Source organism: Pelophylax lessonae, assembly GCF_965119305.1.
Source record: "Pelophylax lessonae genome assembly, chromosome: 4".
In the NCBI taxonomy this organism is placed as follows: domain Eukaryota; kingdom Metazoa; phylum Chordata; class Amphibia; order Anura; family Ranidae; genus Pelophylax; species Pelophylax lessonae.
Genome location: NC_138771.1, coordinates 62,517,287 through 62,530,502, shown reverse-complemented (window position 1 = coordinate 62,530,502; position 13,216 = coordinate 62,517,287). Strand labels below are relative to the sequence as shown.

Genomic DNA, 13,216 nt, shown 5'->3' with positions numbered 1-13,216 from the left:
TGTTCCATAAGTGTGCACACCCTTAAACTAATACTTTGTTGAAGCACCTTTTGGTTTTATTACAGCACTCAGTCTTTTTGGGTATGAGTCTATCAGTATGGCACATCTTGACTTTTCAATATTTGCCCACTTTTCTTTGTAAAAACACTCCAAATCTGTCAGATTGTGAGGTCATCTCCTGTGCACAGCCCTCTTCAGATCACCCACAGATTTTCCATTCAGGTCTGGGCACTGGCTGGGCCAGTCCAAAACTTTAATCTTCTTCTGGTGAAGCCATTCCTTTGTTGATTTGGATGTATGCTTTGGGTTGTTGTCATGCGAAAGATGAAGTTCCTCTTCATGTTCAGCTTTCTAGCAGAAGCCTGAAGGTTTTTGGCCAATATTGACTGCTATTTGGAACTGTTCATAATTCCCTCTACCTTTACTAAGGCCCCTGTTCCATGTGAAGAAAAACAGCCCCAAACCATGATGCTGCCACCACCACGCTTCACTGTGGGTATGGTGATCTTTTGGTGATGTGCAGTGTTGTTTTTGCACCAAACATATCTTTTTAAATTATGGCCAAAAAGTTCAACCTTCTCATATGCTTTTGGGAAACTTCAGATGTGTTTTTACATAATTTAACAGGACTTGGATGGTTTTCTTCTACCCCATAGCCCAGACATATGAAGAATACAGGAGATTGTTGTCACATGTACCACACAGCCAGTACTTGCCAGATATTCCTGCAGCTCCTTTAATGGTGCTGTAGGCCTCTTCGCAGCCTCCCTGACCAGTTTTCTTCTCGTCTTTTCATCAATTTTGGAGGGATGTTCAGCTCTTGGTAATGTCACTGTTGTGCCATATTTTCTCCACTTGATGATGACTCTTCACTGTGTTCCATGGTATATCTAATGCCTTGGAAATTCTTTTGTACCCTTCTCCTGACTGAAACCTTTTAACAATGAGATCCCTCTGATGCTTTGGAAGCTCTCTGTGGACCACGGCTTTCGCTGTAGGATGCAACTAAGAAAACTTCAGGAAAGACCTACTAGAACAGCTGAACTTCTTTATTTGGTGTTAATCAGAGGCACTTTACAGCGGCACTTTACACCCACTCCAAAAATTAAAAGTCAGCAGCTACACATAGTAGCTGCTGACTTTTAATATAAGGACACTTAACTGTCCTGGAATCCAGCGATGTCAGCATCAAAGCCAATGTTTCCATCGGCTGTCCGGTGCTGTCGCCGCCATTGCAGGTAAAGGAACCCGGCAGTGAAGCCTTACGGCTTCACAGCCGGTTCCCTACTGCACTCTCTACCTGGTCCGGCAGCAAGGGAAGGAGGAGGGATGAGGAGGGGGGCCAAACTGCTGACATACCTCGACTGAAGTGGGGAAGGTACCTATCAAAAACAGGTACCCACTCCCTCCTCCCCCTGGAAAAGTGCCAAATGTGGCATCGGAGGGAGGGAGGAATCAGATAAGTGTAAGTTCAACTTTTGAGTGGAAATCTGCTTTAAAAATGATGACAGTTTGTACTGACTCCTATTTAAGATAAATTTGAATGTGATTGCTTAATTCTGAACACAGCTACATCCCCAGTTATAAGAGGGCGTGCACACTTATGCAACCACATTATTTTAGTTTTTTATTTTTATCCCCCCCCCCCATAAGATTTCAGTTTGTTTTTCAACTGAGTTGTACAGTTTATAAGCTGCATTAAAAGGTGGAAAAAGTTCTGAAATGATTTATCTTTGTCTAATTTTTTACCTGCCATTTTAACATGGGTGTGTGATATATATATATATATATATATATATATATATATATATACATACACACACACACACAAACTAATGATCGACCGATATCGGTTTTTCGTTGCTGATATTGATATTTTGGCCAATGCATATCGGTATCGGCCGATATTGGTCAATATTTTTGTACATTTAAAAGAAAATTTATTTTTTTGTACAGGTACTCTTGTGGAGAGATCTGGGGGTCTAAAAGACCCCAAACTCCTCCTCTGCACTTAAAAGCATTCAAAACACCAAGTTTGGCTGCTTTGAATGCTGTCATTTTTTTGAATCTGACACCAGAAAGTCCCCGGACGTCCTTGTAATGACAGCCGAGCGGGTTCTTAGCCGCATCGGTTGTCATTACAAGACAGCCGACCGTCGGCTATGGACGCCGGTACCGGGGTGATGCCTCAAGCTGCAGGCATCACTCCGGTACAGCACTCTCCCGAAATATCGGTAATATCGGTAACCTCCGGGGCCGATTCCAATATATCGGGAAAAGTGCATATTGACACCTGATATATCGGCTTTGCCGATAATCGGTCAATCCCTAATATATACACACACATACACACACTATCTCACAGAAGTGAGTACACCCCTCACATTTTTGTAAATATTTTATTACATCTTTTCATGTGACAACACTGAAGAAATTACACTTTGCTACAGTAGTGAGTGTACAGCTTGTGTAACAGTGTAAATTTGCTGTCCCCTTAAAATAACTCAACACACAGACATTAATGTCTAAACCGCTGGCAACAAAAGTGAGTACACGCCTAAATAAAAATGTCCAAATTGGGATAATCACTGAGGAAGTTACGTGATTGTGACGATACGTGTGGGAGGAGTCAGGGGACAGAGGTCTGTTTTGTGGAGTATATGGGAGCTGCTGCCCCGTTGGATGATTTTTTTTTTTTTTTAAAGTGCACTGTCTCAAGTTTTATTGTAAGTGGATATTGTGCAATAAATGTGAAATCTTTATATACTACACAATGGGAGTGTATCTTTTATACTGAGGGGTCGTGGAGGAAAGAAAGCCCAGACAAAGCCAACTCAGTGAGGAGAGAGGAGAGTGGAAGGAGATTGAACAGCTGAGGATCCTGAAATTACCTCAGCAGGGGAAAGCAATTTTAGGCCTGGAAACAGGTCTAAACTGGAGGTGAGCGCAGTGGTGAAAGGTGGTGGGAGTCACCGCACAATTGTATAAACTGAAATCCACAAGGGTGAAGGTGGAAAAACTGCGGAATATGAGAAGCACTTCTAAAAGGGAAAAATATTTGAAAAATATTTGAAAGAAGAAAAGCACTACTAATTGAATTATAATCATTTGGGATTGTCACATTTGTTTTATTTTGTACACAAGAAAGTTTGTCACTGAATATTGATAGCAGTGTTGTGGTTTAAATGTAGGGTTTTGGTTTAAAAACATTAGTTGGATTGCACACGGATAGGCACAGCCAACATTTTTTATTTTATTTCGTTTGCAGTTGTGGGAACACAATTATTTGGTTGCAGCCATCAGACACAGGGTAGAAGTGAGAGACACATCAGGTTAGGGAGCGCGGGATAATACACACCTGTTTTATTCACTGTGATTGGCTGTCACAGCAGTCACATGATCAGAAAGCTCCCGAACGCTAAAATGCATTGGTAGCTTTCTGGTACCCACCGGCTACAGCACAAGGAGCTCGCTCTCAGCACGGTAAATTGTTTTAATGGGGCTGAATATATGTGGCCACTCAGCGTTAAGTGGTTAAAGTATCTAAACCTAAAACCAAAATGTAATCTATTGCAGCTTATTTGTCCTTGGTGTGGTGGCCGCCTTAGCAGGGGTGGACTGAGCGGTCGGGCACTTCGGACGTGGTCCAAGGGCCCAGCCGGGAAAGGGGGCCCAGCTGGGAAGGGTGCATGCCACCCAGTACAGAAAAAATGCACCCCGACCAACCCGATGTTGTCTCAGAGTCAATATCGGGCTATCGGGTCCCGGCGGCTGGCAATACGTAGGTGGGAGGAGGGGCTGCTTCCGTAGGAGGAGAGGCTGGTGCTGTGTTTCCATGGTGTGTGTCCTCCCGTGAGCGGAGGTGCGTCACGTACTGACGTTGCGTACGCGACATCGACGTGCGCTGCCTCCACAGGCCGCAGAGGCCAGTCGGATTTTGTTAAAAAAAAAAATATATATATCACAGCCTGCCAGCCACAGTCTGCAAGCCAGCCAGCAAGCCTGCCAGAGCAAGCCACAGGCCCACAGCCAGCAAGCCACAGGCTGCCAGCCAGCAAGCCACAGCCTGCCAGCCACAGCCTTCCAGCCAGCCAGCCAGCAAGCCTGCCAGTGCCAGCCACAGGCCCACAGTCAGCAAGCCACAGCCTGCCAGCCACAGGCCCACAGCCAGCCACAGGCCCATAGCCAGCCAGCCACAGGCCCACAGCCAGCAAGCCTGCCAGAGCAAGCCACAGCCTGCCACCAACCAGCAAGCCACAGCCTGCCAGCCAGCCAGCAAGCCTGCCAGTGCCAGCCACAGGCCCACAGTCAGCAAGCCATAGCCTGCCAGCCACAGGCCCACAGTCAGCAAGCCATAGCCTGCCAGCTACAGGCCCCCAGCCTGCCAGCCACAGGCCCACAGCCAGCCAGCCACAGGCCCACAGCCAGTCAGCCACAGGCCCACAGCCAGCCAGCCACAGGCCCACAGCCAGCCACAGGCCCACAGCCAGCCAGCAAGCCACAGGCCCACAGCCAGCAAGCCACAGGCACACAGCCAGCAAGCCACAGGCACACAGCCAACAAGCCTGCCAGTGCCAGCCACAGGCCCACAGCCAGCAAGCCACAGGCCCACTACCAGCAACCGTAATTAAGGTAAGAGGAGCCAACTTGGCCTAGATATCAGAGAGCTATGTTGTGTTTTATTGTGAATAGGAAGAGACCCCCCTCCAGGACCTATTAGACTCCATTGTAGTCTCTAATGGGACCTGGAGGGGATTCTTTCTAACACACTCTCTAATGGACACGGACATGGTCTCTGTTAGAAAGACCTGTCTAAGCCTATTAGACTGACTCCATTGTAGTCTCTATTGGGGCCTGGTGGGGATTCTTTCTTACACACTCTCTAACGGACACTGAGATAGTCTCTACTAGAAAGACCCCCCTCCATGGCCTATTAGCCCTCAATTGTAGTCTCTACTGGGGCCTGGAAGGGACTCTTTCTAACAGAGGCTCTCTAATCGACGCTGAGATGGCCTCTGTTAGAAAGACCCCCCTCCAAGCATATTAGACTCCATTGTAGTCTCTAATGGGGCCCGGTTTTTGCATTCATTATTTATATTGCACTTGTTTATAAATTATTGCACTTTTGTTCCTTGTGTCTAAAGATTGTGTAAGGTGTGGCTGGAGGCAGGATGTGGGTGTGGCTGAAGGTGGAAGATGGGTGGGGCCTGGAAGGGGGCCCTAGATTTATTTTGCCCGGAGGCCCTGAATGTTCTCAGTCTGCCCCTGCTCCTTCGTTTTCTTTTTTCAAGCATCCCTTTGCTTTATTTTTACCTAGAAATCCTGCAAATAACACACTTTTTATCCTTGGGTGGCTACGTCCCTCCTCCACTGTTTTCATGGAGGGGGCCACAGGTGTCACTCTAGGCTCTTCTCCTGATCTGGACTACAAACATGTCTGTATCGCTTCATTCCATTAAAAGGGAAGCAGGGCAATTGGTAGTGTACAGAAGATAGCTAGGAAGGAAGATGTTCTTCTGTTCAGCTCGCAGGAAGTGACAAGGACACTGCATTTCTGGCAGGATCGACAGATAGTTTCTGCATTTTTAAAAACATTTCTAGTTTGAAAAAAAAAAGATAAACTAATGCAGCCAACACATGTAAGCTGCAACTTATTGGATTTTTTCTTGGGTTTAGTTATACAATTTTTTTATTTACCCTCTGTGTCCCATTGGGGAGATTTTCCTTCACTTCCTGTCCCATAGCCAAAATAGGAAGTTAGTCAAAGTGAAGGAATCTATGCTTGTCAACAGAACCAGTGTCCCAATTAGAAGATTTCCCCTGTATTCCTGTCACAAAATTTGGGATTTTCTTTCACTTTCATCGAGCTAGTGCCCCTATTGGAAGATTTCGATTCTTGTTATGGTGACAATCTATTTGTGATTTTCCTTCACTTTCACTCTCAGTGATAACATTAACTAGGCCTTTTGAGACAGCGAGTCTCCCAAACAGGGGGAAAGACAAAAAGAAGAGCTCCACTCTATCAAAAAAAAAAAAAAAATTGTCTTTAGTTATACTTTAAGACCCCGTTCACACTGGGGCGACCTGTCGCCGTAGGTCGCCTGCCATAGAGAAGCTGTGGACCCGTTCTAATGGGAGCTTCTTTGGGGCGACCTGGAGCGACCTGCATTGACTTCAGTGTGAACGGGGTCTAATTCCCTCTAGCATTCTCTAGAATTGTTACATTGTATCCCTTGTTACAAAGAGTATATAATTCCTATGTGCCTCAGCTCTATCTAGCGGCTATAATGCCATAGTTTACTACTGCCCATAATAAAAGAACATTCATTTAGTATAGAAAATAGCCTAAGGAATGATAGTTTTATCAAATTCACACAGAACCAATGTACGTACATGCAGATTCGCTGCATGAATGCCTATTAAAAATTTTTTTTTTTTTAAGACCCTCAAGAAACACACTTTATGGAATGAATCAGTCAATACCTTCTTAGCCTGTATATTACATCATTTTCTGTCCTGTCTAAACACAACTCACCCGTCTGCGCTCATTTTCAAGGTCTGATAAAGCTGACCGCATGTAGTCATTACTGTCATATAGAGACTTATTGGCCTCGCTGGAATCAGAAAAAGCAAGTTAAGACATGTGGTCTTATAAGAACAAAGGCAAAGTATTCTTGTTGATTTTCAGGGATTAAATATTCAGATTTAATATATGGTCACTTTTTATATTTTATTTAAATATTCCTGCGAGCAATCGAAGTGAGCACTGAATAAATACCGCAGCGAGCACTTCACTCTCTCATAAGTGTAGGATCAAACAAATAAAAAATGCCACGCAATTAAAGTTCTATCAGTGTAACATATACATAAATAAATAAATATCAAGTTCTATCCGTGAAATATATAAGTAATTAAATAAATAAATAAATAGCAATGTGCTAAAAATCATGCAAACCCGTGACCATAAATATAATGTGAATCAGAAATACATAAAGTGTCACAATTCCTTTAGGTCCATGTAAAATTTATGACATTTTTAATGTTTACATTTTCAGAAATTTTACATAGACCTATAGGAATTGTGACACTTTTACCTCGTTTCCACTGAGTGGTACGGTACGGTTCGGTTCAGTACGGTTCGGTTCAGTACGGTACACCTTGCGTTTCCACTGCCAATAGTACCCTTTCATGATAGACGTGGTGTAGCAGGAAAGCTGCGATCGACGATTCTCTGTCAACCAATCAAAGTTCTGCAGAGTGTAGCTCCACCCTGTTGGTACGGTACTAATGTGCTTGGTACCCCAACGAAAGGGTCCCAAAAAAGTGGTACGGTGCGGTTTGGAATTAGGGTACCATTCACATTGGAAACGGCAAAAATTGCGTACCGTACCGAACCGAACCGTACCGCTCAGTGGAAACAAGCCATTTATGTATTTATGATTCACATTATATTTATGGTCACGGGTTTGCATGTTTTTTTTAGCACATTGCTATTTATTTTTTTACGTATATATTACACGGATAGCACTTGATATTTATTTATTTATGTATATGTTACACTTTAACAGATTGAGAATTGTTTATTAGAATAGTCAAGAATGATTCAGGTCGGTTTTCCCCCTAGCAGCCAATCACATTCCAACTTAGGTTTACATAAATGAATGTGATTATTTATCTGTTGGTTTTTTGCATGTACACATTGTTTTTTTTCTGTCCCATTCACACATATGCGGTTGGTTGGAAAGCATTAGCATGGGCACAGCAGCCCATTCATTTAAAAAAGTTGCTGTACCTGCAGGAAAAAGGTCCTTGCACCTTTTTAAAATTGCAGCCAAAAAAGCACAATAGATATTCCACACCCGAAAATGCACTGCCTTTTCAGATACCTCTGCTAAAAACCTACTCCTAACTTACCCCACTATCCTCTATATTAACCCACCCCTCTGCCTCCTTTATCCTAACCCACCCCCCTACCACCTAAACCACCTTCATATAACCTAACCCACCCTGCTCCAACCTAACCCATTCTCCTCTATCCTAACCCACCCTCATCCAACAATAAAACGTATCTTTCTCCAACCTAAAACCACCTTCCTCTGACCTAACCCATCTTGGTCTAACCCAACCCAGCTTTGTCTAACCCAACCCACCTTCGTCTAACCTAACACACCTTCGTCTAACCTAACCCACCTTCATCTAACCTACACCCACCTACATCTAACCTAAACCCACCATCCTCCAATCTAACCTACCTCTTCCAACCTAATCCACCCTCTTCAATCCTAACCAATCCTCCTGCAACCTAACCCATCCTTCTCTATCCTAACCCACCCTAATCCAACCTAACTTACCCTCCTCTATCATAACCCACCCTTCTCCAACCGTATGTCCTCTATCCTAACCCAACCTAGCCCACCCCTTTCTAACCTAACCTACCTTCCTCTATCCTAACCCACCCTCCTGTGACCTAGCCCACCTTTGTCTAACCTAACTCACCCTCCTCCAACCTAACCCACCCTCTTAAATCCCAACCCACTCTCCTCCAACCTAGACCACCCTCCTACTCCCCAGAGCATCCCCTTTACAGTAGCCATGTCCCAAGGCCAAAGATAAAGGGAGAAAGCCCTCTAGAAGTATATGGGGCTGTAATGCACAGTAGCAGCCATGACAGTGAGAATTGTGGTGCTGGATGTACACAAACAATGAAGCCCGTGGCTGTCAGAACATGGTAAGTAGGCATCAGTGGAGGGGGAGGGTGTATTAGGTTGCATCAGGGCAAAGGGGCAAAAAAGGATAAATCAAACTGTGAGAAGAAGAATTTTTTACACTCACTTTAGTATCTGGATTTGGCTAGTATATCCTCTGCTTTCATCTATCATTGTTTTCAGCAGATCCTTCTCCCTGTGTTAAATTAAAAATAAATACTATATATAATTACATGTATATAATAGCTGGCACATCATCAGCAGCTCTTCCAGCTGCTTTCCTGCAGAGCTTCCGGTTGGAATAGTGTCTGCTATCCCGCTATGACTCACCTGACGTCAATGGACCTCAGAAGTGGCCAGATCTTTAATCTCTTTCTTCTTTCTCTGCCTAAGTGGCTCAGCTATAATGACTGCTGTGTGATTAACTATAGTGTGTGTTAAAGTTTCACAAAGTCTGGCTCTGTGTGTAACGAATGACTGCAGCAAACACTAGAAGACTCATTAAGTAAAACCAACCATGTAATGATGGGAATACCTCTCACCATAAATTCTAATTAAAATTGTAATATTTTATTTTCTGTCACTACCTATGATGAAGTCCCTTTTCCTATAAAAGCACAATGCAATGTGTGTGAAGAGGGTACTGCACCATCTGTAGAGAGCGGCAGTTGCAAAGTTCATGTGCTGCAAGGGAATCCTTGTGCATAAAAATATAATGTAAGTGTAATGTAATGGTGATGAGAAAAAGGAAGCATGGCAACAAGAGACTAAAGCCCCATACACACGAGTAGAAATTCGGCCGGAAAATTTCGTCCGACGACCGATCTGCCGATTTTCGGCTTGTTAGTATGGTGCTTCCGACAACCGACTCCGACTTTTCGGCCGAAAAAATCCCGGTGTGCAGGCTATATAATTTTTGTCGACCGTCAAAACACGTCCGATTTTCGTCTCGTTAGTACAGATTTCGATGGGGAAAAAATCTTATGAGCAAGACTAGGCATGCTCAGAGATGAAAGAACACAAAGAAAGCAATCCAACACATGACATCACTTCTGAAGTAGAATTCTGTCGTGTGGGAAAATTCGTGTGCAGTCTAGAGCACATTCCAACCAACAGACACCACTCTGGACAAAAGACGGACGACCGGTCGGCGGAAATTCATTGCGTGTGTACGAGGCTTAAAAGAGACTTGTAGGAAATAACCTCATCCCCAATTTGTGGCTATATTGAGTTGTGATGACAAGACTAGGGATCAAAATTTTCCTTGAAATTTTTTTTTATGAAAATAATTCCAAACCCATCTATTCCCGCTGTTGTTAGGCTAAGTCTACCTTTTGAAAAAAAAAAAAAAGTAATAATAATAATAAATGCATCCACATTTGCAGAAATAAAAATTTGCAAACAATTGCAACCATGACCAGTGCACAGACTCCTGCAAACTCTTCCTCCTTCCCCATGTCTGTACCAAGGTAGGGACTTTCGATTACAGAGCTGCTGGAAGTGCCAATGGAGTACAAGCATGCTGATTACTTGTGTTCCATTGAGAACTATCATAAGTCCCTATGCCATGGTAGTTTCAGTTTATTTTTTTTACAAATCTTGCTCCGCTGCGCTAAATTCAAAATGTGACAGGAGCAGCTGGTGAGAACCCCCAATCCTGTAAGGACTGGGAGGGGTTGGGTGTGGGGATGGTGCAACTTGGCACCATGTTGCACTCTAAATATGGGTATAACATGTAGCATGGTATAAAAGGTGGACTTGACCGTTAAGGTGTATCGAACAGCCTTCTTTTTTTTCTTGTGTTGCTTACCATACCCTGTGTGCCGTCCTTTAAGCCTAGTAAACACGGACTGAATGTCGGGCGACATAGGACATTTTCAATAAAAAACAGCCAACATTCGGCCCGTGTGTAAGGCATCCGGTCTGACAGAAGCCTCTTGGACAAGCATGCTGCAAAATCAACAGCCGACGACACCTGTTCAGCGCTCTCAGCCAATGGCTAAGAGCGCTGACTGGAATGTTCTGGTGAGGGGGTCAGAAAACAGCAGGGGAGATCACTGTACTAACATCAGATCGTTGTACAGAAGCTGTACAGAAGCGCTAACCGGAGCTTTCAGGTTTTTTTTTCGCTCAACCTAGGGGGTTGAACGAAAAAAGAACTAGTGGTGTGTACAAGGCTTAACTCTCATGTCAGTGGACGTTCTCTGTTCCTTTTATATGTAGACATACAGAATTGTTCTATTCAAGTAGCCTGAACTCCAGTGACAACCACCTTTTAAACAGCACCCTGGTTGTAATCAGGTTGCTTGTCCCTGCTGCAGACTGCAATAAAGTGGTTCTAAAGCCTAAACATTTTTTTACCTTAATGCATTCCTTGCATTAAGGTAAAAAATGTTCAGGCATTGATTTTGGCCCCTCACCCTCCTTATACTTACTTGAGCCCTCATTTAACCCAGCGCTGTGCTTGTCTGCGGCTCTTCTCTGCCCTCACTTCCGAGTCTCGCGGTCTTTGCTGGGGCATCGGGAGCCATTGACAATTGGCTCCAAGTGCTGTCAATCAAAGCCAGTGATGAGGGAGAAGGGGGCAAGTTCCGCTGTCTGTTTCAATGGACGCAGCAGTGGGGCTCGAGAGTGAGCACGTATAATTGCCCCCATGGGAAGTGGCTTCCGGTGGGGGCACTGGAGAGAGATGAGGAGCCAGCAGCACCAGCGGGGGACACGAAAAGATGTTTTTTATGTAACAAAAAAAGAAAATAATAATCCTTTACAACCACTTTTAAGCACTTTAAGCATGCCTGATCTGCATCCTACCCCACCTTGCATTTAACGGGATGTTAACGTGAAGTTTGAGAGTAGGGATAGCAAGTTTGTCTTTGACAAAGAATCACAAGTCTGACATGTGAAAATGGAAAATTGCGCACGAGTCAGTGGGCGAAAATATTAGCCGCAGAATCACGTGTCTGACTTTGAACGTGTACCCGCAACTTGAGTATGGATGTACAAAGACAGAAGTGAAGGATTTCACATTAATGGAGATATGTATGCAGAGAGGGTCTATGTTTTAATCTTAATTTGTGATGAGACTTTAGTTTTATTTTAACCAGATGGGAACAAGGGTGGTTATGCCCTAAGCTGGCCATATACTCTTAGACTTTTCTTTTCTGAACGAAAAAACAACAAACAAAAGAAAAAACGATTCCTTCATTCGTGCTACACAATAAAAAAAAATAAAAAGGATTCCTTCATCCATGCTAAACAAGAAAAATGATTACTTCATGCATGCTCAAATAAAAAAAAAAACATTCCTTCATGCATGCTAAACAGCATAGATGGACTAATATCCCTCTGCAGGTAATAAATTGTTATATTCTGACAACCCGCAATGGTGGCTGTCCGAATACCCAAACAGCAGCTGTATAGGATTGGATGTCACTACTGTTGAGGCAAAAATTTTGTCTGGCTTATTTGATTTTTAAATCAAAGGATGTTGGGCAGGAGGGTGATGACAGGGCACCCATGGCGAAAATTTCAGCCAAATCACGAGGAACCAGCCAAAATTCATATAGGTTATGGCCAGCTTTACTCTCCATATCTAATCAATACAATTCAGTTGCTGTTCTCATTCCCATACATATACCGTTACCTTTCGTGGTGCAAATTCTGATCAGAAAGGTCATTCTTCAACCGGTCCAATTCAGTCTGTAGAAGGGAGATGTTGGTTTGTGTTTCTAGCAGGTTCATTTTCAAAAGCTCATTCTCCTAAAAAAGGGAACACCAAACTTGTTACATAAGAGCATTTGAACAGAAGTGGTCAGAATAGCAGTGGTGGATAGGACACCATCAGACCTGAAGTATAGCTTTAAACTTCCAGGATATCTCCCTGGCAACTAATTTTTACTGTGGCCCCCCTAGGATCACAACTGCAGACTTTAAAAAAGTAGGAGTCCTCTCAGCCAGAATTCCTCTACGAGTATTAGCCTAATCAAATCACTTATTAAGAAGTAAAATGACTATATTATATGGTTGTTCAAAAATATGTCTTGGGAATCAAGAGGTTAAAACAGTAGCCATTAGCTTGTTACCGTTTTGTTCAGGTGACTCTTGGCTATCAAGTAAAAGTGACCCAAGCAGCTGTAGAGCTGCTTGATCACTTTTACGGAACTGTGAAATTGTTTTTCACCATTTGACAGATGCACACAGCTTTAAAGAATATGTAAACCCAAAATTTTATAAAATAGGAGATTCAACACCCCATATCCATTATATGAATGACCAATAATGGTTAGTGGGTGTGCTACACATGTCCAAAAAATGTAATCCAAATACTTTGGGAGTGTGGAACACAACTAGTCCATCTTCTTCCCCAGGAGCTCTTCGGCAACACGAACCAGCAATTGGTCATGTTTGGTATCACAGAAGCAGATCTTGCTGCCTTTTTGTATATTGACAGTAGCAGGACATTCTCTGTGGGGTTGATTTACTAAAACTGGAGAGTGCAAAATCTGGAGCAG

The 13,216-nt window shown here is 43.5% G+C and overlaps 1 protein-coding gene across 1 annotated transcript in view; it reads right to left on the bottom strand.

The window, feature by feature from the left end:
• The window catches only part of LOC309553467 (ras and EF-hand domain-containing protein-like), a 113,114-nt gene that overhangs the window by 42,870 nt on the left and 57,028 nt on the right, over positions 1-13,216 (bottom strand). The window contains exons 6-8 of the mRNA XM_082254672.1: positions 12,349-12,464; positions 8,833-8,901; positions 6,536-6,614 (exon numbers count right to left, since the gene is read on the bottom strand). Coding sequence (XP_082110798.1) covers positions 6,536-6,614; positions 8,833-8,901; positions 12,349-12,464 — 264 coding nt within the window. The remainder of the gene's footprint in view (positions 1-6,535; positions 6,615-8,832; positions 8,902-12,348; positions 12,465-13,216) is intronic.